Below are 23,344 nucleotides of genomic sequence, written 5' to 3'. Positions count from 1 at the left end.
AGCACATTCCCAAACAGCATAAAATGGCCCACAGTAGTTCTTGGCATAAGATGGCATTAACAATGATTTTAATTTGAATAAAACTGAATGAATCCATAATTTGGGAGCTCTGTAAAAAATGACCTTCCACAAACTGAGCTGCAAGTGATCTTAATAGTCAACATGTAATCTATAATATAAAAATATATTCACCTCTGAGTATCACCATCCAATCAGCGTTGTTATAATTATATTATAATATAATTATTATGATATAGAATATAACATATAACATATATCAGTATGCTCATAATTTGACTTGATTGAGTCTGTCACGTAATGTAAGAAAATACATTTTGGCTAATCGCCTTCATTTGGGTTAAGAAGAGGTTTTTATAAATCGATTTTATTTCAATGTACTGTTGCTTTAAGTACAGTGGGCTTTTTAATAATATTAGATCTGTATACAGTGAGCATGTATCTGTATACACTGCCCTTAATGCTTTGTAAAAGTGGCAATATCATTGAAACCCTATAGTTTTTCTACCCAGAGCATAAAGCAGTTCTAAATAAAATGCCTTTTCACTTTCTCAGAACCAGAGCTGAACTGGAGCATGAGGCACTTATTGATGGCAATCTGGCAACCGAGGGGAACTTGATCATCTTGGACACTCTGGAAATTATAGTGCAGGTATATTTTAGTTATGATTTCATCGACAGTGATTTAAATGGAATTTGACATGGATGATTTTGGTGATGACTATTGAAGCATGCATTCTTTGTAGACGGTGTCTGTGACTGAGTCAAAGGAGAGCATTTTGGGAGGGGTCCTCAAGGTTCTGCTTCACAGTATGTCCTGTAACCAGAGTGCCCTCTATCTTCAGCACTGTTTTGCCACACAGAGAGCTCTTGTGTCGAAGGTGGGGACTGCTCTTTGTGTCACGTCACAATGAAAAATGTACTGATTCATTATTCCTAAAGTGGCATTCCTTATGGAATATCAGAATTAAATTCGATCAACTGTAATTATTTTCTAAATATTATAATATTCATAGTATGTTTTTTTTTAGGATAAACTAAAATCCTCTCATTTTGCCAAATGTAAAACATGTTGCCTGTATCCCAACACTATTTAAATGTATCTTCAGTGTGAATGTGTGTATTTAGTACATTTTTAAGTTATTCTGAACCATAAGAAAATAATTGTATTATTGTGAGCCCTGTAACTTGTTTTGGAATATCTTTTATTCATGTGCAGTATTTTATGAATAATTTAAAAGGGTTTCAAAGGCTTATGAATGTTAATCTTTCTGTTGTATTGTTTGTGTGCTTTTATGTAGTTCCCAGAGCTGTTGTTTGAGGAAGAGACTGAGCAGTGTGCTGATCTGTGTCTGCGTCTGTTGAGGAATTGCAGCAGTAGCATCAGCACAATCCGAGCACATGCCAGCGCCTCCCTTTACCTGCTAATGAGACAAAACTTTGAGATTGGAAATGTTAGTGTAGTATATCCCAACACTATGAAATTTCTACTGAAATTGGAAGCACTTTCATTCAAGTACTTACTTACCATATTTATTCAGCGTAGTTTTGTTCAGTGATATTTCTGTGCTATGTTTCTGCAGAACTTTGCCCGAGTAAAAATGCAGGTTACCATGTCCCTCTCATCGCTGGTGGGCACATCTCAGAACTTTAACGAAGAATTCCTGAGACGGTCACTGAAAACCATCCTCACATATGCTGAGGAGGACCTGGAGCTTCGAGAGACCACATTTCCTGACCAGGTCAGTCTAAAGCTATTGTCCCTCCTGTTTATACTGAAAATTATTATTTTTAATGTTTTATTATTTATTAATTACATTTTTGTGTTGCAGGTTCAAGACTTAGTGTTTAATCTACACATGATTTTGTCAGATACAGTAAAGATGAAGGAGCATCAAGAGGATCCAGAAATGCTTATTGATTTGATGTACAGGTAAAGATTATGGGAATTGTCTTTATACGTGTTAATACAGGAGCATATCGTTTGGTTTATAAAAAGACAAAAGTAAAACAGTATTTTCTGAATTGTACATTCACTTCCTAACAATCAGCTTTGTCTTTTGAACTCCAGAATTGCTAAAGGTTATCAGACATCTCCCGACCTGCGGCTGACGTGGCTGCAGAACATGGCAGGGAAACACTCAGAAAGGAACAACCACGCAGAGGCAGCCCAGTGCTTGGTCCACAGCGCCGCCCTGGTGGCTGAGTATCTAAGTATGCTGGAGGACAGGAAATATCTGCCTGTGGGATGTGTCACCTTCCAGGTTCTTGATTCAGTAGCCAAGTCTGCCACAATATCTGCCAATCATCTGCAAGTGCTTTTGACCATATTTCCCTCTCTTCTGCTGTAGAACATCTCTTCCAATGTGCTGGAGGAGTCGGCTGTGTCCGATGATGTGGTCTCTCCAGATGAGGAGGGTATCTGTTCAGGGAAGTACTTTACAGAGGCTGGCCTGGTGGGCCTGCTGGAGCAGGCTGCTGCCTCATTCTCTATGGTGAGAAAAACACTTTAAAACTGAATTGTGTCTCACAGTGAGTATTTTATTTTAAACATGTATCTCTTTTGTCCATCAAGCATAAATGTAGTTGATAATGTATTTGGTGATTCTGTCACCTTTTTTTTGCCACATATTATAGGATGTAGCTCTGCTTAGATGTCATCATTTTGCTTAATATAAAATATCATTTGCTAGTGTCTCAGCATTATATTAACTCCTTGAAATTACAGTATAATGCACAGACGATATATTACATGTTCAGTATATCTGTAAATTTAATTTAAGAAGACATCTGATGTCCATGTGCATGCCTATCACTATGATATAACTAGAGACACTGATTTCAGTGATCAGGTTTGCCACTGGTTGCATTTTTATGAACATTTTTGTGTCCTCCCACAGACTTTAATGTGTTTACATTTAACAGACACTAAGGGCCATACACACAATTATATTCCACTATATGTTAATAAAGTTCATCTGTTGTCCTGGGTGAAATATTGATGTTGAGCAACTAATTACATGTACCATCCAGTGAGCTTTTGTTTCTTCCTTTTGTGAAAAACAGCAGCAGCAAATAGCTGTGATATTTAGGTGAATGTGTAAACGTGCTTTTGCTGACAGACAATTAAATGCCCTTGAGAAAGTGGCCTTAGGCCCTGTGTTGCAATCATGTTGGGTAAGAGACCTTGTTTTAACTCTTTCTCTCTTTCTGCAGGCTGGTATGTACGAGGCAGTGAATGAAGTCTACAAAGTGCTCATACCCATTCATGAAGCCAACAGAGATGCTAAGAAGCTGGCCACCATTCATGGTAAACTGCAAGAAGCATTTGGCAAAATTGTGCATCAGGTAAATATATTCATAGTGTGTGATGTTCTGTAGCTGGGAATGGCGGTATGGGCTGGTTTTAACCTCTGTGAGCTGGGTTGAAGTACTCAATGGCTTTTGCAGTCCAAGACAACAGGACTTTGCATTCAAGCATTTAAAAAGCCCCCCTGTTTCAACATGAGCACAAGCTGAGAATAAAATGTTCTTATTCTCTTTTGGAGATAGCAGTGATATTAACATTGTTTGTTATAGTTTTCACACTATATAGCACAGTAAAACGATCATGCATGCTCAAAATATTGTGTAAAACACAAAATATTAAGGAGAAAACAAAGTTTACACTTGTCACACTCTCATGAATATAAAGGGATGTGATGTGAAAATGCTCGCATTCCCCTCTTTACAGCCGGCACACACACAGCACATGGTTGAAAGATCCTAGTTTAATTTGATTTTATTTTGTGTGTGTTTTGCTTTTTATGTCCCAGAAAGCCTTGATTATTTTTTAGTTGACTATTTTCCAACCTATCTTTATCCTTATTATCCCGTTTTTATTAATATCCGTTTAAGACCTGTATATGTAAGTATTTTTGGTTTTGATTGGCTCTCCAGTTGTGTATTGTGCCTCATTCACAGAGCAGAGACTGAAAACGTTATTAAAATTCAACATTAATTATTTGGAGCTGGATCAGCAGATGTATGTAAATGTGTTGGTTTATGTGACATCACAAACATAACACTGTTTTTCTAGCTTCTATATTTGAACCTTGTTGATGTAGGAATAAATGGTACCGTATAAATCATTAAATGTTTCTATACAACAAACCCCTATTTAACAATAAAATAATATGGGTCCTATAGTAACAGTGATTGGTTGCTTTGCATGTGTTTAGACTGTGTTTAGACACACAAAGCACTTTCTTTTACTTCCCATGAGAAGAAGAACATGCAGTAGGCCTTGCATGTGGTACACCTACTCCGAACAGTTGAATGATGTTCTGCATGGGGGCAATCTGAATATGACCTATGTGGCGGGTGGCTCTCACAGTGGTGGGCTGTGTGGGAAACATGCTGAGCTTTAGAGGTGTATGACTGTGACTTGTGTGTGTGAGCGTGTGTTGATTTGTCTTATATTCTTTCTGTCACACAGAGCACTGGCTGGGAGGTAGGTGCTGAACCTCATGGTTAAATGCTTGGTCCACATGTGCAAGCTGTGGGCTATTTATCCTGGCTCTCTCTATGCTGTGAATTTGATCCATTAACCTTTATTACGGACGTTTTTATGGCTCTGTCCATCCCTCCATCTTTCCGTCTGTGGGACTGTTGCCGATGGCGTGCAGGCAGCAACCTTCCCCCACTCTGTCTCGCTCTCTCTCTTCCTCACTCCTCCTCTCTCTCTCACTCCCTTTCTTTCCTAAACAGAAGCAGTGTTAACATTGCTGGTTTTGGCAGGCTATGCATGGGAGCCACTGTGTAACACTAATGACAAGTTGTCGATGAATGCGTCACTTCGTTTGTCTCATCTTCCTAAGTCACTCCATTCTCTTATCTGTCTTTCATCAGCACGGGAATCAACATGATCTCACCACAGTCATCACAAAGCGCAGGGTTCGATTTATGACCAACAGCTTAACAGTACCCACAGACAAGTGAACACTGAAATAATTTAGAATATTATAATCCATTTTGCTGTACAGCATTGTCAGTGTTGGTATTTCTTTTGTCTGTGAGACAGCGTCATTGCACAGAGGGTAATATCTTTATTAAAGTGAGTAGTCATGACAATTTCCTATAATGAAGCAATAAACCATAAAACACCATTCTTTACAGCGATTTTATTCACAGGTAATGGTGTACTTGGGCACAACACAAAACAGAGTGTCCAAAACCACTTAGCCTTTGGTAGAATCCCAGTAATGCATGGCCTCGAGGCTTATATTTTTTATAAAATCATGACACCATAAATTATGATAAATAATAATCACATACTGATTATTTTATTTGTAGATATTAATTTTCCATTAAAACAAATTGGTCCATAAAAATAATTTTACTAGAGGAGCAGGTGTTTCTTAGTCATATTTTAGCATATTTTATGCATTGTTTATGGCTTCGTTTATTTCATCTGTTGTACACGTTTTAAACTGAGAGCAGTGTAACATTTTATGCACAACACACTGCATTTTAATACAGGATTCTGTTATTTTGAGGTGACCATATGTTTGATCATATTAAGTTATTTTACGATGACTTTTAGGACTTTTGCAATTATTATTCTCCTATAATCCTTTTCTGTAAATTTGGACAGTTTGTAATAATAATAGCAATAACTGTTACAGGTACAGGACAGTATCGGTGTATGCATTTAATCTCACATTACCCACTTTTACAATACGATCTAATAAGACATTATACCGCTCTGGCCTTCATTTTTATTTAGAATTAAATCGACCCCTGAGTATTGATTTATGTGTATGTATATTGGTATTAATAACTCATGTTAATATCTCATGGTATACTGCATGATCAGGACCCCACTTGAGTGTATGGCACTTTATTGTCCCATTCTGTAACTGCATGTAACTTTAGTGGATCGTAATTCCTCCTGTTCCTACTCCTTCTCCTTCCTGCCTGCTCTTATCCCTCCCGTCCTTACAGCATGTGTCTGCTTTTTTGGGTTCTTTAGTGTTATTTCTCTGTGTGTTTAGTAAGACTTGAGTTGTGGTATTTAGTAGTGTTGTGGTTTGTTTTGTTTTCTGTTTATGTGTTTTTTGTTAGTCTTTCGGAGAGGTTCCTGGTTCCCTGATTAAAATATGTATTCTGTTCTCTCCTTTTTTCATTCCCCTGGTTGCTGACCCCTCCTCTTCCCACTTTAATTATTGTGTATTTTGGTAAGTTTCTAGTTTTAGGGTTAATTTCTGTTGCTTTAATAATGCAAACACTGATTCTGATGAACCAGAAAGAGGCTGAGCCATCTCAGACTGCTCATTATTTAATGTCTTTGTAGCAATATCAACTGATTTTTAAGAAGAGATGCATTGATATAAAAAATTTTTTTGTGAAACCCATTTGTCAGGATAAAATTTGGCCCAAATCTGAGGTGAATATATTAATAAATAACAACAGCAACATCTAATTAAATTCTAGCTGCTAAGCTTCTTCATAGAAATGCCCATTCAACCATAAATGGTGTTGCAGTTACATTCTGGCACCCACGCTTTCTATTCTATTTCTACCTTACATGCTAGGCTCTTGGCACAATAACTGCTGCACCATTTAAAGTGTAATGGAAAAATCTGATTAAAAAAAAGGTTTCAAAGCCTGTTGAAGCATGTTATATCATCTTAATATTTTTTGGTTTTTCTGCACAAGAGCCATTTTGACTATCCTCCGTTGAACATTTTTCGTGGCCAACTTTTGGTGTATCTCTGCTTTAAAGTCAATGTAGGACACTAAACAAACCTGCCAAATCTCAGCATTCTACATGGATGTGGATTTTATCAGGGAGTTTGTCAAACTATAAGCATTGACCTGCTGGAATCAATGCTGTTGGGCAGAGGAAGCGACATTTTATATAGGGCATTGACCCCATGACTGGCCTGCTTTGGCTCAGCCTGGAGTTGTTTGATTGGCACATGTCATGTCGCCCATTTCGAGTCCTCACTGCACACTGTCCCCCACCCCTGAAATCCCACTCTGACCTCTACCAGCCTCTCTCTCCATTTTTATGGTTTCCTGCCTCTTGCTTGGCCGAGCTGCTGCTTGAGACTGCTGAGGTCTGAAGGGTCGGTTGGCCAGTTCCAATCATGCTCAGACTTACTACAGCTCATAATCTGTGTCTCTCTGACTCTGTCTCTGTACTATATTCTCTTCAAATTGTGAAGAGCTCAGACTCCTGTACTCTTTTCATGTCAATCCCAACTAATACATTTCTTACAAGAGAATTAGTTCAGCTTGATAGTGGCATTATACATCTGTTGATATGTTACGATTGGAATAAGAGAAACAAGCACATGGACTATATAACAACATATACTTTTTCTTCAAAATTTGTAGGTACTCGCTGTAGTTAAGGCACAGGGATGTTTTTAATGTGCACTCATTGTAGACTGCAGTTTATAAAAATCTCCATAGAAAAGCATGAAAGAAAATGTGATCTGGGGTTGCTGCACATAAGCCCAGCATCACCATTCTCAAAGCCTAGACTAGAGGGGTTTAACACTCCCCCACAAGCACGACACCAGAGCATCCTGTTCTATGTAGTGATGGAGCACCATCATATATCCTTTGGGATCCAGAAATTATCATCCAAAGTTTCCTTCTGGCTATGAATCATTTCCAGGAGAATAGAAACTACTGCAGCAAAGATGGATAAATGCCCTGTTGTTGGACGAGGAGTTGGCCATATAGTGTGAGAGATGCATCAGAATTTGCATAAATGGACATGTAAATAAAACATAATAAAAAAAATCATAATCACTGATTTTAATAATTAGGTGAGCTAGGGCTGAAGGAAAAAATATATTGTATTTGGTTTATCTTTGATCTGTTGAAAGGTAGCGTGCATGTTTTTATTCAGCTTACCGTTGAACTTCTGCAGCACTAAATTTGCAGTCCATATCAGTATCTCAGTAACATGTATTGATTTACCAGACTGTGTTTACATTGCTGTTACAACTTGGTAGATCTGTGCCAAGTCAACATGAACCTTTTTTTCCCTCCCAAATGGACCTCAAACCTAAACCTTGGCCTTTCTCAATTACTACAGTTCATTTTGCTATCTTGTCAGGATAAATGAGGGTTTTTCAATAGTAATTCCAGTTCTTCCACTGAGTCTGTGGACGGAGCTGTCCCAGTTTGTTTCTAATCCCTCAATGTATTTGTTGCAGGATGGAAAGCGAATGTTTGGCACTTACTTCAGAGTTGGGTTTTATGGTTCGAAATTTGGTGACTTGGATGAGCAAGAGTTTGTTTACAAAGAGCCGGCCATCACCAAGCTGGCAGAAATCTCACATCGACTCGAGGTACGCACTCATGAGAAGCAGTATTAGGTCTATTTGTATCGTCTTGTTTGCCTCTTTCTTAACAAGAGAATTGCCAAATTGCATCCCATGTTGTATAATAATAATAATAATAATAAGAAACACCTTTATTGATCCCCCTAGGGAAATTGCTTCTCTGCATTTGACCCATCTGTGTTAGTGAACACACACTAGTGAGCAATTCTTCAAACACTAGGGGCAGTAAACATACACAGAACCGGAACAGGGGGATGCCAACCACCTCATTATACAAATAAATATAAAAGAAATATTCATAATTGCCAAAAATGAAAGAACAAAAGAGTAAAACAACTTAATGAACAAGTGATAAAAAGACAACACACCAAAGTATCAAATAAAATGTATGAAGACTATAATATGCAATTCATCATAAGTCAAATAAAAGCTCAAGTACAAATGAGTGTTAAAGTTTTAAGGTATGTTGTCTTTTTCAGGGTTTCTATGGGGAGAGATTTGGGGAGGACCAAGTCGAAGTTATTAAGGATTCAAATCCAGTTGATAAATGTAAACTGGATCCAAATAAGGTGGGTATTTTTGTTGAACCTGGCCTTCATTGATGGAGAAGCAATAAAAAAATTGATACATCTGTGATTTTTCCATTGTCCATGTAACAGGCATTCATTCAGATTACATATGTGGAGCCTTACTTTGACACGTACGAAATGAAGGACCGCATCACATATTTTGACAAGAACTACAACCTGCGGCGCTTTGTTTACTGTACACCGTTCACACTGGACGGCAGAGCACACGGAGACCTGCACGAGCAGTACAAGCGCAAAACCATTCTCACCACCAGTCATGCCTTTCCCTACATCAAAACCCGCATCAACATCATCCACAAGGAAGAGGTAACCTCAAGACACCTGATTATGAAACAAAGATTTCTTGTGCATTTACTTGAAAGCTATGTGTAAACTTTTTTAATGCAAGTTGAATTCAGTCTCCCTGCCCCCAGACGATATTTGTACTCATTATCAACTGCTCTTCAGCAAACCATCCAGAAATGAGTAGAGCTTTGCATTTCCTTCTATGCTGTCCTTAGATCATCTCCATGCCCATTGAGGTAGCAATTGAGGACATGCAGAAGAAAACGCAGGAATTGGCCTTTGCTACCCACCAGGACCCGGCTGATGCTAAGATGCTACAAATGGTGCTGCAGGGGTCTGTGGGCACCACAGTAAATCAGGTGATTAGCTAAGCATGTTTGCAAATGTTTGCCTCATTTACACACACACGTTATATTTACTCATGTTTGACAAAGTGCCCCACAGGGGGTGCTATTCTGTGCTTTGCAAGAGGTGAATCGCCACTTCAGTTTGATCAAAAGCCCATTTACTTACCATTGACAACTGGATGTTCATTACATGTTTACACTGACGTTTTGCTCAGAGTAGATAAAGGCTATGAGTACTTTTATTTCTTTTTCCACAGGGTCCACTTGAGGTTGCGCAGGTATTCTTGTCTGAAATCCCCAGTGATCCTAAACTCTACAGGCACCACAATAAACTGAGGCTGTGCTTTAAAGACTTTACTAAGAGGTAAAATTCAATCTCAAAATCACTGTACTCATATAAATATTTACCATATGAAACATATTGGCAAGGAATGGTCGGTCTCAATATTTCATGACCTAACACTAAAGCAGATTTAAATATAAAAAAAATGTCTGCAACTGCATATTTGGCTTTAAATATTCATTATTGTTATCATAAGATATAATCAGAATTTTTCATTTAGGTGTGAAGATGCTCTCCGCAAGAACAAAAGTTTGATAGGTCCTGACCAAAAGGAGTATCAGCGAGAACTGGAGAGGAACTACCACCGGTTGAAGGAGGCTCTTCAGCCCCTCATCAACCGAAAGATTCCACAACTTTACAAACCTGTGCTACAGGTCAACTCTCACAGGTTAGAATTCTCTTCTAAACCACAGATGTGTGGGGATATATTCAATTGAACTAGCTTAAAAAATGCATTTCACAATAGTAGTATACATTTCAGAGAGAATCATGTATTCCTACATTGTGTGGTCTTCTGACATTTTTCTTAAGTATCTGGAAGAACTGGACTTGCACATTAACCCTGCACTGCCAATTTTTTTGAGTTTGCATCATTCCATGTGAACCAAAAAAATATATATAAATTGACTCTGCCACGTGCCAGAATGGGAGACATCCTAGACATGTCACTTATTAATCTAGTTTATATTTGACTAGTCTAGATAAAGGCACCCATTTTAAAGTTTAAAGTCTTTAATAATGCTGTTTTACACCATATACTATTGCATGTCTGATGATTTTTTGTCACTTTAACAAGCAGCAAACGGACAGCTTGACAAGGTAGAAAATCCAAAAGATTTTCTTTTCCAAGTCTAAGACTACTTTTGCAGAATGAAGTACTTACTGTCTTATTGTATCCACTCCACAGAGACTCCTTTAGCCGAATGAGCCTGCGCAAGTTTGATATGTGACAACCCAGGAATCAACAAAAAGAACACCATGGTTTTATTTATTTGACTGTAAATATAAAATTCTTCTCAGAAAATCAGTGTTTTTTGCCAGAAAGGAAAAGCTAAAGTGTGAAGTTGGTATGTCATTCCAATTTTGTATGCGTTTACACAAACGGCCTGTTACAATCATTCGGATTGAAAGAGGATGTTGCAGCATGTGTGTCAAAACTGTATTCAATATCGTGTGCACTTTTTGTTTATTACAACGTCCCAATGCATTTTACCACACATGGTACGACTCGGTTTACTATTTAATCCGAATGAAAAACAAGCAAACAAAAAAAGGCAAAAAAAGTACCACTATTTATCATTTTTGTTACATTTGTTTAAAGTTATTGAAATGTTTTAAACATTCTTGAATAATTTTATGTAGCTTTTGTTTACCTTAAATATTTTACTAAATAAATATTTTAATGCACTCTGTATTTTTTTTTAACAAAGAAATAGCAAATCAGGGTATTTTAATATGCTGGTGTTTAATAGGAGTACAAGAATCTACAAATCAGGGCAAATATAGAAAAGGAGATATTTGCACATTTGTCATATATTCTAATAGCAACCATAGATTGCTTCTCCATAAGAAAAAAGTAAAGTCCATTTTTATTGCTTATAGGCAGTTGCAATGGCTTTAGTTTTTACACCATGTGATCACAGTGGGGCAAAAAAAGCCCTTATTCCTTAAATCTATGCTCCTTTGAAAAATGAGGCAGCTTTGAGGAATAAGGGCTCTGTTGTCTCAGCATGAAAAAGGACACAAGAAAAGCTTCTTTCACTGTAATGAGGTATGGTGACAAATTTTAACTACAAAAATAAAGATTAGCTATTTCTGCATGTTACCCACAAATACACTCTGGCCCTGAACATTAAGCTGTAGTTGGTACTACGCTTTTGTGCAAACAAGTTTCAGTTCTGCAGTCAGCACAAGAATCAAAAATGGGTATTTATCAATTCTGTCCTTGCTTTAACAGAAAAAAAAAACACTGACTAAATGTTATACTACTTTTACATGTACACTTGAACTACCTTTCATCAACAACCTGACACTGTACTTCAAAGATAAAAGGAACAATGGTATCTTTAAAAACATCTAAATATAAAAACCAGTGCATGAGCAAACTACTTGACTCATATCAGGCCATCAGAGGACAAAAGGCTTGCAGTACAGAAATAAGTGCACTGCAGTAAGTGCCAAGGTGCGTTTTATGAAGGCCATCCAAAACGATGATCCTTGATTTATGTGGTGCAAGGGTAATTTGGGGGAGGGGGTTTAAAGAGGAAGAAAAAAAAAAGTCACAAAGCCAAGTCAGTTGAGTTTTTACCGCAAATGAGTTTTAACCTTACTTTTTTCTGCAGTGACAAAATGCAAAGACCAATATCTGGTTTTTGATGAAGATTTACATGAAAACGACAAGTCTAGTCAGTCAGTTTCTGCTGAGACTTTCTTATAAAAGAGGAGGTATGGTGTGGAGGTGGAGCAGGTCTCAGGAGAGCAGGCTCTAAGGAAATCCTCTTCATCGAAAAGCCTCACTTCAGAGTCATCAAAGAGCATCCACTTCCCCTCATAGTCCAGAAGGTTCTGCCTAGCTAGGTCTATGCTCACCCGACTCTCCTCTTTAACAGACCCAGCTTCATCCTCTTTCTCTGTTTTTACCCCTCCATTCTGCACAGGATTACTAGCAGAACAACTAGCCATGTTTACAGGCTTCTCTGATAGGGCCTGCTTGCTGCTGCCAAGCTCATAACTAGCGATGCTCCTCTGGCCACCAAGAAGACCAACCCCTTCTGAAGGCCTTTTTCCACCTGCTTTACTGGTAGCACTTGTCATACTAGTTCCGTTATTCAAATTTTTCCCTTTCCCGCTCAAAGTGAATGACACCTCTCCATCATCGTAATCTGGTGGAGGAGCATCCTCTTTCTTCAGAGTTTTCAAGTCTCCATCCCCCTCTTTCTCCCCCTCCTCCTGAGATTGGGGCTTTAGAACAGTGTGACGGAGATCCATCATACGGATGTAGGTGGTGTAGTGGCCACTGCTGATGGTGACTCCACTGTGCATGACCACAGCAAAGAGATCATAATGGTGCCTCTGATCAGGAGCAGAGGGCCTTGTGCACCATTCCTCTAGTGAAAGTTTGAGAGGGGTATGAAGAGGTGTGTTTACCTTGGACAGTCCAGCATATGGATCTAATCTGTCAGGAAATAATACAAAACAAGGGTTAAAAAAAAAAAGTCCACATACACATACATAAGCTGGTAATATGGTAATAAAATTAGAATATCATGAAAAAGTTTATTTCAGTTATTCCATTTAAAAAGTGAAACTATTTCAAGTTTTTCTTTTAATTTGATGATTATAACTGACAACTAACTAATGAAAACCCCAAATTCAGTATCTCAGAAAATTAGAATATTAAGACCAATACAAAAAAAAAAAAGTTGAAAAGTATGAACATGTACAGCACTCAATACTTCGTTGGGGCTCCTTTTGCCTGAATTACTGCAGCAATGCAGCGTGGCATGGAGTCAATCAGTCTGTGGCACTGCTCAGGTGTTATGAGAGCCCAGGTTGCTCTGATAGTGGCCTTCAGCTCTTCTGCATTGTTGGGTCTGGCGTATTGCATCTTCTTCACAATACCCCATAGTTTTTCTATGGGGTTAAGGTCAGGCGAGTTTGCTGGCCAATTAAGAACAGGGATACCATGGTCTTTAAACCAGATACTGGTAGCTTTGACATGGTGTGCAGGTGCCAAGTCCTGTTGGAAAATGAAATCTGCATCTCCATAAAGTTGGTCAGCAGCAAGAAGCATGAAGTGCTCTAAAACTTCCTGGCAGACGACTGCGTTGAACTTGGACCTCAGAAAACACAGTGGACCAACACGGCACCCCAAACCATCACTGACTATGGAAACTTTACACTGGACCTCAAGCAGCATGGATTCTGTGCCTCTCCTCTCTTCCTCCAGACTCTGGGACCTTGATTTCCAAAGGAAATGCAATATTTACTTTCATCAGAGAATATAACTTTGGACCACTCAGCAGCAGTCAAGTCGTTTTTGTCTTTAGTCCAGACGAGACGCTTCTGATGCTGTCTCTTGCTCAAGAGTGGCTTGACACAAGGAATGTGAGAGCTGAAACCCATGTCTTGCATACGTCTGTGCGTGGTGGTTCTTGAAGCACTGACTCCAGCTGCATTCCAGTCTTTGTGAATCTTCCCCACATTTTTAAATGGGTTTTGTTTCACAATCCTCTCCAGGGTGTGGTTATCCCTATTGTTTGTACACTTTTCTCTACCACATATCTCTTTTCCTTCCCTTCACCTCTCTATTAATGTGCTTGGACACAGAGCTCAGAGTGAACAGCCAGCTTCTTTAGCAATGACCTTTTGTGTCTTGCCCTGCTTGGGTAAGGTGTCAGTGGTCACCTCTGGACAACTGTCAAGTCAGCAGTCTTCTCCATGATTGTGTAGCCTACAGAACTAGACTGAGAGACCATTTAACACCACTTTGCAGGTGTTTTGAGTTAATTAGCTGATTAGAGTGTGGCACCAGGTGACCTTTTCACAATATTCTAATTTTCTTGGGGAATACACAGTGGTGCAGCAGGTAGTGTCGCAGTCAAACAGCTCCAGGGACCTGGAGGTTCTGGGTTTGAGTCCTGCTCCGGATGACTGTGAGGGGTTCGGTGTGTTCTCCTCATGCCCGCGTGAGTTTCCTCCGGGTGCTCCAATTTCCTCCCACGGTCGAAAAACACTCGTTGGTAGATGGATTGGTGATTCAAAAGTGTCCGTAGGAGTGACTGTGTGTGTGTTGCCCTGTGGAGGACTGATGCCCCCTCCAGGGTGTATTCCTGCTTTGAACCCAATGATTCCAGGTAGGCTCTGGACCCACTGCGAACTTGATAAGTGGTTACAGATAATGAATGATATTCTGGTTTTATGACCAGCACCTGTGTGTGTGTGTATATATATATATATATAATCTGAATTTAAATATTTTAAATTTAATATTTATGAAAATAAGTAACTCACTCAGAGCCACTGGCTGAAAAACACTTGAGATGAATAGTGACAACTTCGGGGGTCCTATCAAAAAGTAGACTCCTCTCTGCCTCTGCATAGTGGTGGCAGGTCTCACAGAAATACTTATCCTGCCCAACAATCCGCTCAACTGACGCAAACTGAGATATGGCCCATTTCAGTGTTTTCTGCTCAGGCTTAGGATCTGGAGAAACTGACAACAAGAGGGAAGACAATGAGTTGCAACCAAGTTTTTGTGTGAGTGGATTGATAGTAAGTTCATTATTATGTAAATATTGAATATGTAGATTAGAGTAAAAAAATATATATTTACAATGAAACAATGATCACAAGAGGGTGTCAAATTCTCATTTGCAGCTGTTTTTGCCATCATTAGGTTTTAAAATAGAGGATAGAAAAAAATTCCATAAGGTACAATATTTCCACTCAAACTGGTTTCCCCACAGGTCTTGTCAGCAGGATTACAATGCTAGATTACAGCGCTAGTAATACTTTAGGCGCTACAGTAAGGGTATCATTATCGTACAATAATTGTAATCCTAGAACGTCTCTCAGCAAATCATATTGCTGGGTTTGAACTAACTAATATAATAAAGCATTCTTTTCTCCAAAAGTAAGACACTGAAATAACTCACTCTCTGAACTGGAGTCAGAAAATACTCCCTCATCTTCTTGCACTGGAACACTTATGTCCTGGAAGTCCTCTCTCCTTTCCGTGTAGCACTCACATTCCAAACAGCGCGTCCGCAGCACAAGCTGACCCTGGAACAGCCGCTTTAGCATATCCAAGCCTTGCAGTTCTGCTTGTGGAAAGGAAAAAAAGTGAGAAACAATCTACAGTGCACATTTTCAGAGTCTCTAAAACCATTCCAACAGATTGGCCCAAAAGATTAGTGTGTAAAATTACCTTCGGTCTTAGCTGAAGTTCGGCAAAGATTTTCAGTTTCAGAACTGACTTTTCCTTGATTATGTGGCCCCTGAGTTTTCATATCATCACCTTTGTTCTCAGCTCTGTCCCCAACATGTGAGCTGATCCGACCCATGCTGCGAAATTTGGAGAAAATACTGGGCTGCTTCCCTGAAGATTTCAACCAGCTCAGCTTTGCTCGCTTTTTCCTTTTGTTTGCCTCTTTTAGAGTTCCTTCACTCTTCTCCTCCTCTGCATAGCTGCTTCCCTCCTTCTCTCGCTCCTTTCCCTCCTTCTCTCGCTCCTTCCCCTCCCTCTCATCCTCTGCCTCAACTTTTTGATCACTGACAGAACTTCCTGTGATGTCACCAGAGGACTTTCTCTTTGAGCGAGTGAATGGCTTGTTGTCCTCTTCACTTTTCTTGGGTTTGCTCTGAGACTTGGGCTTCTTCTTAGCATTTCCGGCTTCTGTGTCACTCTTTCTCTTCCCACTCAGCTGACCATCTACACTCTCTTCGTCCTCTTGAGTAGTTAAGAACTCAGCTGTGGCTCTGTCTTTTATGTTAGTGTCACACTCTCCTGAAGTTTGGTTAGGCTCATCTGGGCTATTTCTTAGCTCTTTTTTAATGGTGTCACAAGCCTCTTGGATGTATGCAAGAATGCACTGAAGTACTTCCTGTGCATCATGCTGTAGATATCCCTCATACATGGGATTCAGCTGCCTGTAGCATATACAGTGGAAGTCATATGTTAATTTACATAACTGCAACTGATTATAATTATTAAAGTATAACAGGTCTGAAAAGTTTTAAACAAATAAGGCAACAGCTTGCTATACAACTTGATACATGCCGGAGTGTGTTGAGAACTCTTCGTGGTGGTGTAGCCAACTCTCCTTCATTATATTTATCTGGGTTAAACAGGAAGCTGGACTGCAGCTGCTCCACTGAAGAAATAAGGCTGTAGAAACTGTTCAGCAATTCCATATGAACAGGTGTGGAATCACCATGCGACTCTCCGTGCTAAGGAGGAAGAAATGTCTCAATAAGTTATGTATTAAAGCATAAACTACTAATAGCAGACAAATCAAAACATTTAAAGAGCTATTTAATTAGAGTAAATTTTCCAGATTTTTTTCTTCAGAAAACATAAAATGATCAGCTGTAACTATAGCGCTACGACATTGTTTCCACACTCACTGTCCACTCTCTCAGTGCCATTGACCATACAGGAGTTTATAATTTTACAAATGCAGCCTGGAGTCCATTTGTTGCTCTGCAAATTAGCCCCCTTTCACCTTGTTCTTCAGTCTTTGGACCCCTACAGGATCACCACTGTTCAGGTAAGATTTGGGTGGTGGCTCATTCTCAGCGCTGCAGTGACTCTAACGTGCAGTGGTGTTTTATGGCAATTTTCCACTGCATGGAACCTACTCAACTCTGCTCTTTTGGTACGAAGCAAGCCAAGTAGGTACCAAATTTGACTTGTAAACTTTGCAGAATGGCCAGAGAAACTTGTCAATCACAAAGAAATGCAGAGCTCAAGATGAAACTAGCCACTTGGGGATTTTATAAGTTATAAAACTGTCACATCTGTTTTTTATCCAACTTACAACGGCAGCTCGTAAAATACTCTGTGGTGTTTTGAAGAGGTTCAAACGCTCCTTGTATTGGTGGCCGACAAAACTTCAGCGAGAGCCAGACGCTGCAACAAGAAAAACTCTGCTGTGAAAGTGGGGAACATGTAAGAACTGGGACGCCAAGCCACGTTCAGTCCAAAAAAACACACACACACACACAAAAAAAAGTCTTAATATTGACGCTGCTGTTGTGGTTTTCTAAGCCAGCGGTTCCTGTTAAAGATGGGGTTTTGCAATGTCACCTGCTACATTTCATGGGGGAGCTGTACTTGTGGAAAAGTGAACAGGCATAACACACCAAGCCGTTCCGAGCCAAAGTCATGCAGTGGAAAAACACCACTAGTGACAATCTGATCCACTTGTATCAGCACATCAAACATTAACTTCACTACAAAACACTACATAAGTATCACTGCAGTGCTAAGAATGATCCACTACCCAAATTATATTTGCTCTGTTGGGATCCTGAACATTAAAGAACAGAGTGAAAGGAGGCTAACAAGTCTGCAGAGACAACAATGAACTACAAATTGAACCTGTGTGGTCAGTGGAGTTGAGAGAATAGATAGTGAGTGTACAAACATTCATTTGTGTTATTATGGTTGATCTGTGAATGTTGTGATATTATTTACAACCGACAACCTAATCTTATATAATAACCAAGAAAGCTAGCTTGTATTTAAATGCTGACAAACCTCTTCACTTTTAACGTCATCTCCTTTCTGTCTGTCTTTCAACTTGGATAACTGGTATAGTGACTTTATAGCATCTTTAAACCCAGGGCAATAAAACAAGACCTGCAGTGAAAGATGGAAAAGTGATGAGAATAATCAACAAGCAACAGAAGATTGAATTACATAATAGTAATAATCCAGATGTCTGTTATGTCTTGAAACAGACAAACATACCTGAAGTATGCTGTTCAGGTAGCAAGTATTTCCCAAATTGTTAAGTCCCACAAAAGGGACAAGACTCTCTGGTTTACCACAAGGTAAAGATGAGGGACAAGGCACTGGCACCACCTGGTCACAACTAAAAAGACAAAGCATTTGATTAATGTAAACTTGCTATTACAGTGGCTGTACTGGGCTAGGTAGCAAAGAAACCACTTCCAAACATATTTTTACATAACCCGGGTCAAATGTCACACCTAGAACAAAAGTTTGCCCATGGGGTGGGGTTGGGTGGTGCACTGTTGGGTATTACCGTTATATTGCCCAACCCTAACATTTTCCACAGTTGATTCACAATTAGCTGGAGATGGGCAATTGAGTTGCACTCGTCACTCGAGCAGATCCTTCAAATGACTCATGAACAATCTTTGCTTAATGTAATTATAACAGTTATTGCTATTATTTTCTTAATGTATATCTTTTGTGTTTGTTTGGTGACCTGCTTCAGTTCCCTCCCTGCCATGCTCAACAGATATCCCAAGTATCAGCACTGGCTACAGCATGTCATTAAATTAAATATACTACTTTATTAATAATTATTTTTTCATTTTTGCTGGATTTGTATGTATAGTATTAAATGGACTAAGCCTGAAGGCTGAATATTTATTTACAATTATGTGGTTAATTTAGCCGACTGCTGTTTATTTTTATTATATGCTGTCTGCAGCAAAGCGCACCCCTTCGAATTATAAGGTCCTATAATTTTATTCTTGCTAGGTGTTTATTAAAAATAATCAGCCTGTTTAACAATAAATTAATGTCCACTCGCAGTGACGTAGCCCAAACTGGTTCAAAGTCCACTCAGCAAAGTGACTATTCCCTGTATGAGTGTGCAAAATGACAGTTCTCCATGACTGTTTCACTATTCCACGAGTCAACCTCCGTGACGGAGTGTAAAGCACACAAGAGGCAACCTGGGCTACACAGTTGATTAATAATTAGGCATAACTGATGATAAACACAATGTACACTTTGTATACTTTAGTGCAGAAAAAAGCTCAAAATACTGTTGTAAACATAAAACAATTTCTTTGGGGGGTTTTCACACACTGCATTTAAATATACTTTTAAAAGTGATCATACAACTGATCAACTTTGAAACTGTGTACCAATAAATGACAGTACAGTACATGGTTTAAACTCATAAGTAGCAGCAATGCAGTGATGTGTGTCCGAACAGATGTCCTTCATGTTTTTCCAATCATAAGAGACTTGACTTGGACTCGAGCTCAAAGACTTGAGACTGGACTTGCAGAAAATGACTTGTGAACATCTCTACAATCAGCATTATTTATAAAGTTGAATGCATTTTACATAAAAAGCATTCTGCTAAAGATTTGGCAGGCACAAGAATAATAATGTACTGGTTCACTGCAAAAAGTCATATAGGCCTACATGAAAAGATCATCAGAATGCAACCTTAACTATGATCCTTTCTCAAATGTTGACTTCTAAAGTAAAGTTTCATAAGTTCAAGTAAACCAGAGACATTTTAAAACATACTGTAGTCTGCTACATCAAAAACTGAACTATTATGTTATAATCATGTTACGCTTAGAGGGGAAAATGACTATTTTAATTAAAGACTACTCTGTCAAATGATAAGCATGTAGGTGGATCTATTATGCTTTGGGCTTGTGTGACAGCCAGTGGCACAGGAAAGTTTGCTAGGATAAAGGGAAGGACGGAATCTATATTTAAAACATACCAGCTTATGTCTCAGTAAGTGAACAAAATCATTACATAAATGTTGATTCTACAAAACTCTGTCTTAAAGTGTACCAAATCAACCTTGAACTACTTAAAAAAAGGATTCTGCAACAGACTGAAAATTCCTAAATTAAATTACATTTTTACCTACATAATCTGATTTATATTTAAGTAAATATATTCAGTTTCGCAAATAGATACACCTGAAGTAAAAAAAAAAAAAAGTTCCATATTTAATCTTGTCCAACTCAAATGGTGTAATGTTTTTATTAGAAGTATATAGTAACAGTAACAGCACATAAATGTATGGAGACACACCTGGTGGTTTCCTCTGGTTCTGCGGCGCTCGGTTCCTCCGGCTGAGTCTCAGAGAAGTCCAGCGCCCTCTTGGTCTCTCTCTTTTGGAAGAAGCGCAGGGAGAGACGACTCCTTTTGGTCGGACTCCCCGCAACCGCCACTCCGTCGGCCTGGAGCCCGGGCATCGTGCTCCTCACACTGGATAAAACTGAGATTGAAATCGGCTCCAAATCGGATTAAACCCTGGAAGACAACATATATTAGTCTTTAACCGAAAATCTGTCCTATTTAAGATATCCGATTCATAAAGACACCCTCGGTTGCTAGACAACACTTCCCAAATGGCTGCTAACGGAGGCTAGCAGTGACTTACAGTCCCAAAAACTCCTAAAATGTCAAATATATATATATATATATTTATATATAAAGAAAAGCACTTATTTATATCTTGTTTAAGAACTCCTTAAAATAACGTAAACGTAACTGTACTTGACAGTAATATGTCTACAATTAGCGTCCCATGCGCCAGCTTCTTTGAATTTTTCCGTTCCACCTTAATCAGTAAAGAAGAGCCTTGCGCCCAAGGGCTCCATGACGCTATATTGCACCATTTAAGGTGGACCGTTTAGTTCCAATAAGGAGCTAATTGTAGCTTCGTGAAGCGTGTGTGGGCCGACACCAAGCTACCGCCCAGTTAACTAATCACACATCCAAGCAGGTTACAGTTACCGTAACACTTATTTACAGCGTACAGACGCCGCTCATAATTAATGACTATAAACGTTCTTGCACATATCTCCAGCCAGACAAATGCACTGTAAATTAGTACTGGGCTTATAGACCTAGGAGAGACTGGTTACCTCAGCTAACAGGCTGTGAACAAATTATATTGCTGTATCCCGCGTTATTAAATGTAAAGGCACAAACCCGCTTTTGTATAGCAACTTTCACACGTCTTGGTTACATCTTCACGCAGTATCTGCTGTGTTTGAATTTAAGAAAAAAACATCTTAAAACCGCGCATACACAGAGGAGCTAACTCTGTCTCACGGATCCGCAGAACTTTGGCGCTTTTTCCAGCAGCAACACGCCCCTCACAGCAGTGAGTCGATTCACCAAGAGTCAAAATGAGTCGAACCGACTGAATTTATATATATATCTATATCTCCACCAGCTAACAGCTAGAGGATTATTCCCAGTCCTGTAGTAACACTGAGGGGTTTACTCTAGCAGCACTTGTGTATGATACTTATACCATTGCAGCGCTAAGAATGATGAAATCATAGGTCTGCTCATTCGGTCCCACTGAAGAACATGTTGAAATGGGGCAAACCAAGTATGCAGAGCAATATAAATATATCTGGTCTCAAGGCAGAACACACCCAGAACAGGGAGCCACTCCACCACACAGGGCATCACACGCTAATTCACTCATACATTCTCACACTTGTGGACAATTTCAGAGAGCCAATTCACATACCAACGTGTGTTTTTGGTAAACCAAAGTAAACCCATATCACCCCAGAATTAACATCCAAAACACCTCACAGACCGTGGCCTGAGACAGATGAGCCCACAACCCCAGAATCCTGGAACTGTGTGATACTGACACTACCATACAACGACCATCAATAATGCTATGGCCACCTTCTACTGCACTCACTGTCCATTTCCCCAGCACCTCTGAACATATAGGAGCACTTTGTAGTTCTACCATTACAAATTGTAGTCCATTTGTTGGTCCACATACTCGTTTTGCCTCCTTTCATCCTGTTGTACAATGGTAAGAACCTCCACAGCGCAGATATGATTTTGTTGGTGCATCATTCTCAGTGCTGTGGTGACTTGTGGGGTGGCATGTGTGTATTGTGTTGGTATCAGTGAATCAGACACAGCATTCGTGCTGGTGTTTTTAAACTGTCCTCACCCAACATGTTGGTCCAACTGTTAGAGACAGTAGCCCATCTTTTGCTGCACAGTTTGTGTTGGTCGTCCTCTATCTGTTGGCTGTTTTTGGTTGGTGGATAATTTGACACTGAGGTGTATACCACTGCAGCACTTAGAATGGTGAACAACCCAAATCATACCTGCTCTGTGGAGGTCCCTCTGAAGAACATTTTGAAAGGGGCAAGCCAAGTATACGGAGCAACAGGTGAAGTTTGTAATTGCACAAATAAACAGTGATTCGATATGGACAGTGGAGCTGAGAGAGTGGTCAGTAAATGAAGAAAGTAATTGAGAAGACGTAACAGATAACGCTACGCTTCGTTTGGAAGCCGAAAGAGTCGACTCTTACTGGTGGGCTGAAACAATTGAACTGACTCACCGAGGAGGATTGATGACCACAGTTGTCTACAGAAGGAAAGACTGGTCTAATTGACTGAATTAATCGAGCGTTAAAAACATCTACGACAGCATAGCTGTAGTTCCTTCACGGACAATTGTTAAATGATTCGATTTAGAATTTACTAGGTGTCTCGCAGGCAATATGTGAGACTACCATTTTGTCACGTGCTCTGTTTGTGAGGGTGTATAACCCCCCGCCATTAAGAATGTATTTGTTGACGAAGCTGGGTGCGCTCAGGTCTCATTGGCGGGCTCCAGTGTTTAATGTAGTTCACTTAATTCTCTGTGTGAAGTCGAGCATCTCAGAAATTGACCTGTTTCTGTCTGTATGAAGACATGGAGCCCGTTTTTAGTATAACGGGAGGGAGAGAAATACTCCTAATGTTTATGGGGCCAGAATCGAAAAATATAGTATCACAGCAGTTTCCTTAAAATATTCTGTATTCGAAGAATGATAGTGCATACATATGTTTACATATTAAATATTTTATATATTTGAAAACGTCAAATGGAAGAATTTGGTATTTTGGAAAGAGCAATTT

General features: G+C 39.3%; 2 protein-coding genes across 13 annotated transcripts in view; one reads left to right on the top strand and one right to left on the bottom strand.

The window, feature by feature from the left end:
* The window catches only part of dock7 (dedicator of cytokinesis 7), a 63,832-nt gene extending 52,677 nt beyond the window's left edge, over positions 1 to 11,155 (top strand). For 8 of the 10 annotated variants that reach the window (XM_066664637.1, XM_066664635.1, XM_066664634.1 and 5 more), the window contains 16 exons: positions 574 to 670; positions 765 to 899; positions 1,320 to 1,472; positions 1,602 to 1,760; positions 1,851 to 1,951; positions 2,090 to 2,282; positions 2,370 to 2,513; positions 3,235 to 3,366; positions 4,496 to 4,510; positions 8,244 to 8,369; positions 8,843 to 8,932; positions 9,023 to 9,259; positions 9,454 to 9,597; positions 9,843 to 9,949; positions 10,149 to 10,316; positions 10,836 to 11,155. In XM_066664637.1, the coding sequence (XP_066520734.1) occupies positions 574 to 670; positions 765 to 899; positions 1,320 to 1,472; positions 1,602 to 1,760; positions 1,851 to 1,951; positions 2,090 to 2,282; positions 2,370 to 2,513; positions 3,235 to 3,366; positions 4,496 to 4,510; positions 8,244 to 8,369; positions 8,843 to 8,932; positions 9,023 to 9,259; positions 9,454 to 9,597; positions 9,843 to 9,949; positions 10,149 to 10,316; positions 10,836 to 10,878 (2,044 nt within the window). In that variant the 3' untranslated portion in view covers positions 10,879 to 11,155. Of the gene's footprint in view, positions 1 to 573; positions 671 to 764; positions 900 to 1,319; positions 1,473 to 1,601; positions 1,761 to 1,850; positions 1,952 to 2,089; positions 2,283 to 2,369; positions 2,514 to 3,234; positions 3,367 to 4,495; positions 4,511 to 8,234; positions 8,370 to 8,842; positions 8,933 to 9,022; positions 9,260 to 9,453; positions 9,598 to 9,842; positions 9,950 to 10,148; positions 10,317 to 10,835 lie in introns of all 10 variants that reach the window. The other 2 variants (XM_066664636.1, XM_066664633.1) reach the window with 1 other exon arrangement.
* Positions 11,156 to 11,562: 407 nt separating this feature from the next.
* On the bottom strand, positions 11,563 to 22,801 carry usp1 (ubiquitin specific peptidase 1). Of its 3 annotated transcripts, none has more exons than XM_066664640.1 (9): positions 22,783 to 22,801; positions 20,478 to 20,699; positions 18,405 to 18,528; positions 18,192 to 18,293; positions 16,706 to 16,879; positions 15,858 to 16,575; positions 15,586 to 15,750; positions 14,942 to 15,143; positions 11,563 to 13,103 (listed from the first exon to the last, which is right to left on the bottom strand). In XM_066664640.1, exons 2-9 carry the CDS (start codon positions 20,639 to 20,641, stop codon positions 12,335 to 12,337), a joined length of 2,418 nt encoding a protein of 805 aa, XP_066520737.1. In that variant the 5' UTR covers positions 20,642 to 20,699; positions 22,783 to 22,801; the 3' UTR covers positions 11,563 to 12,334. The 3 variants fall into 3 exon arrangements, with proteins under 3 accessions (XP_066520737.1, XP_066520736.1, XP_066520735.1); XM_066664639.1 differs by lacking the exon at positions 22,783 to 22,801 and adding an exon at positions 22,384 to 22,524; XM_066664638.1 differs by lacking the exon at positions 22,783 to 22,801 and adding an exon at positions 21,384 to 21,534.
* Between the last annotated feature and the right edge of the window lie 543 nt (positions 22,802 to 23,344).

Source organism: Hoplias malabaricus, chromosome 3 (assembly GCF_029633855.1).
Source record: "Hoplias malabaricus isolate fHopMal1 chromosome 3, fHopMal1.hap1, whole genome shotgun sequence".
Classification (NCBI taxonomy): Eukaryota; Metazoa; Chordata; class Actinopteri; order Characiformes; family Erythrinidae; genus Hoplias; species Hoplias malabaricus.
The sequence above is the reverse complement of the archived record's forward strand: the minus strand, read 5'-3'. Positions and strand labels throughout refer to the sequence as shown.

Bases quoted from the DNA above. Each gene is read 5' to 3' on its own strand.
- usp1 (XM_066664640.1), bottom strand. From the start codon at position 20,641: ATGCCCGGGCTCCAGGCCGACGGAGTGGCGGTTGCGGGGAGTCCGACC. The intron at 16,880-18,191 runs GTTTGTCAGCAT...CTTCCTCCTTAG, and splicing joins ATGACGTTAAAAGTGAAGAG to CACGGAGAGTCGCATGGTGA. The intron at 16,576-16,705 runs GTATCAAGTTGT...TGCTACAGGCAG, and splicing joins TTCTCAACACACTCCGGCAT to CTGAATCCCATGTATGAGGG.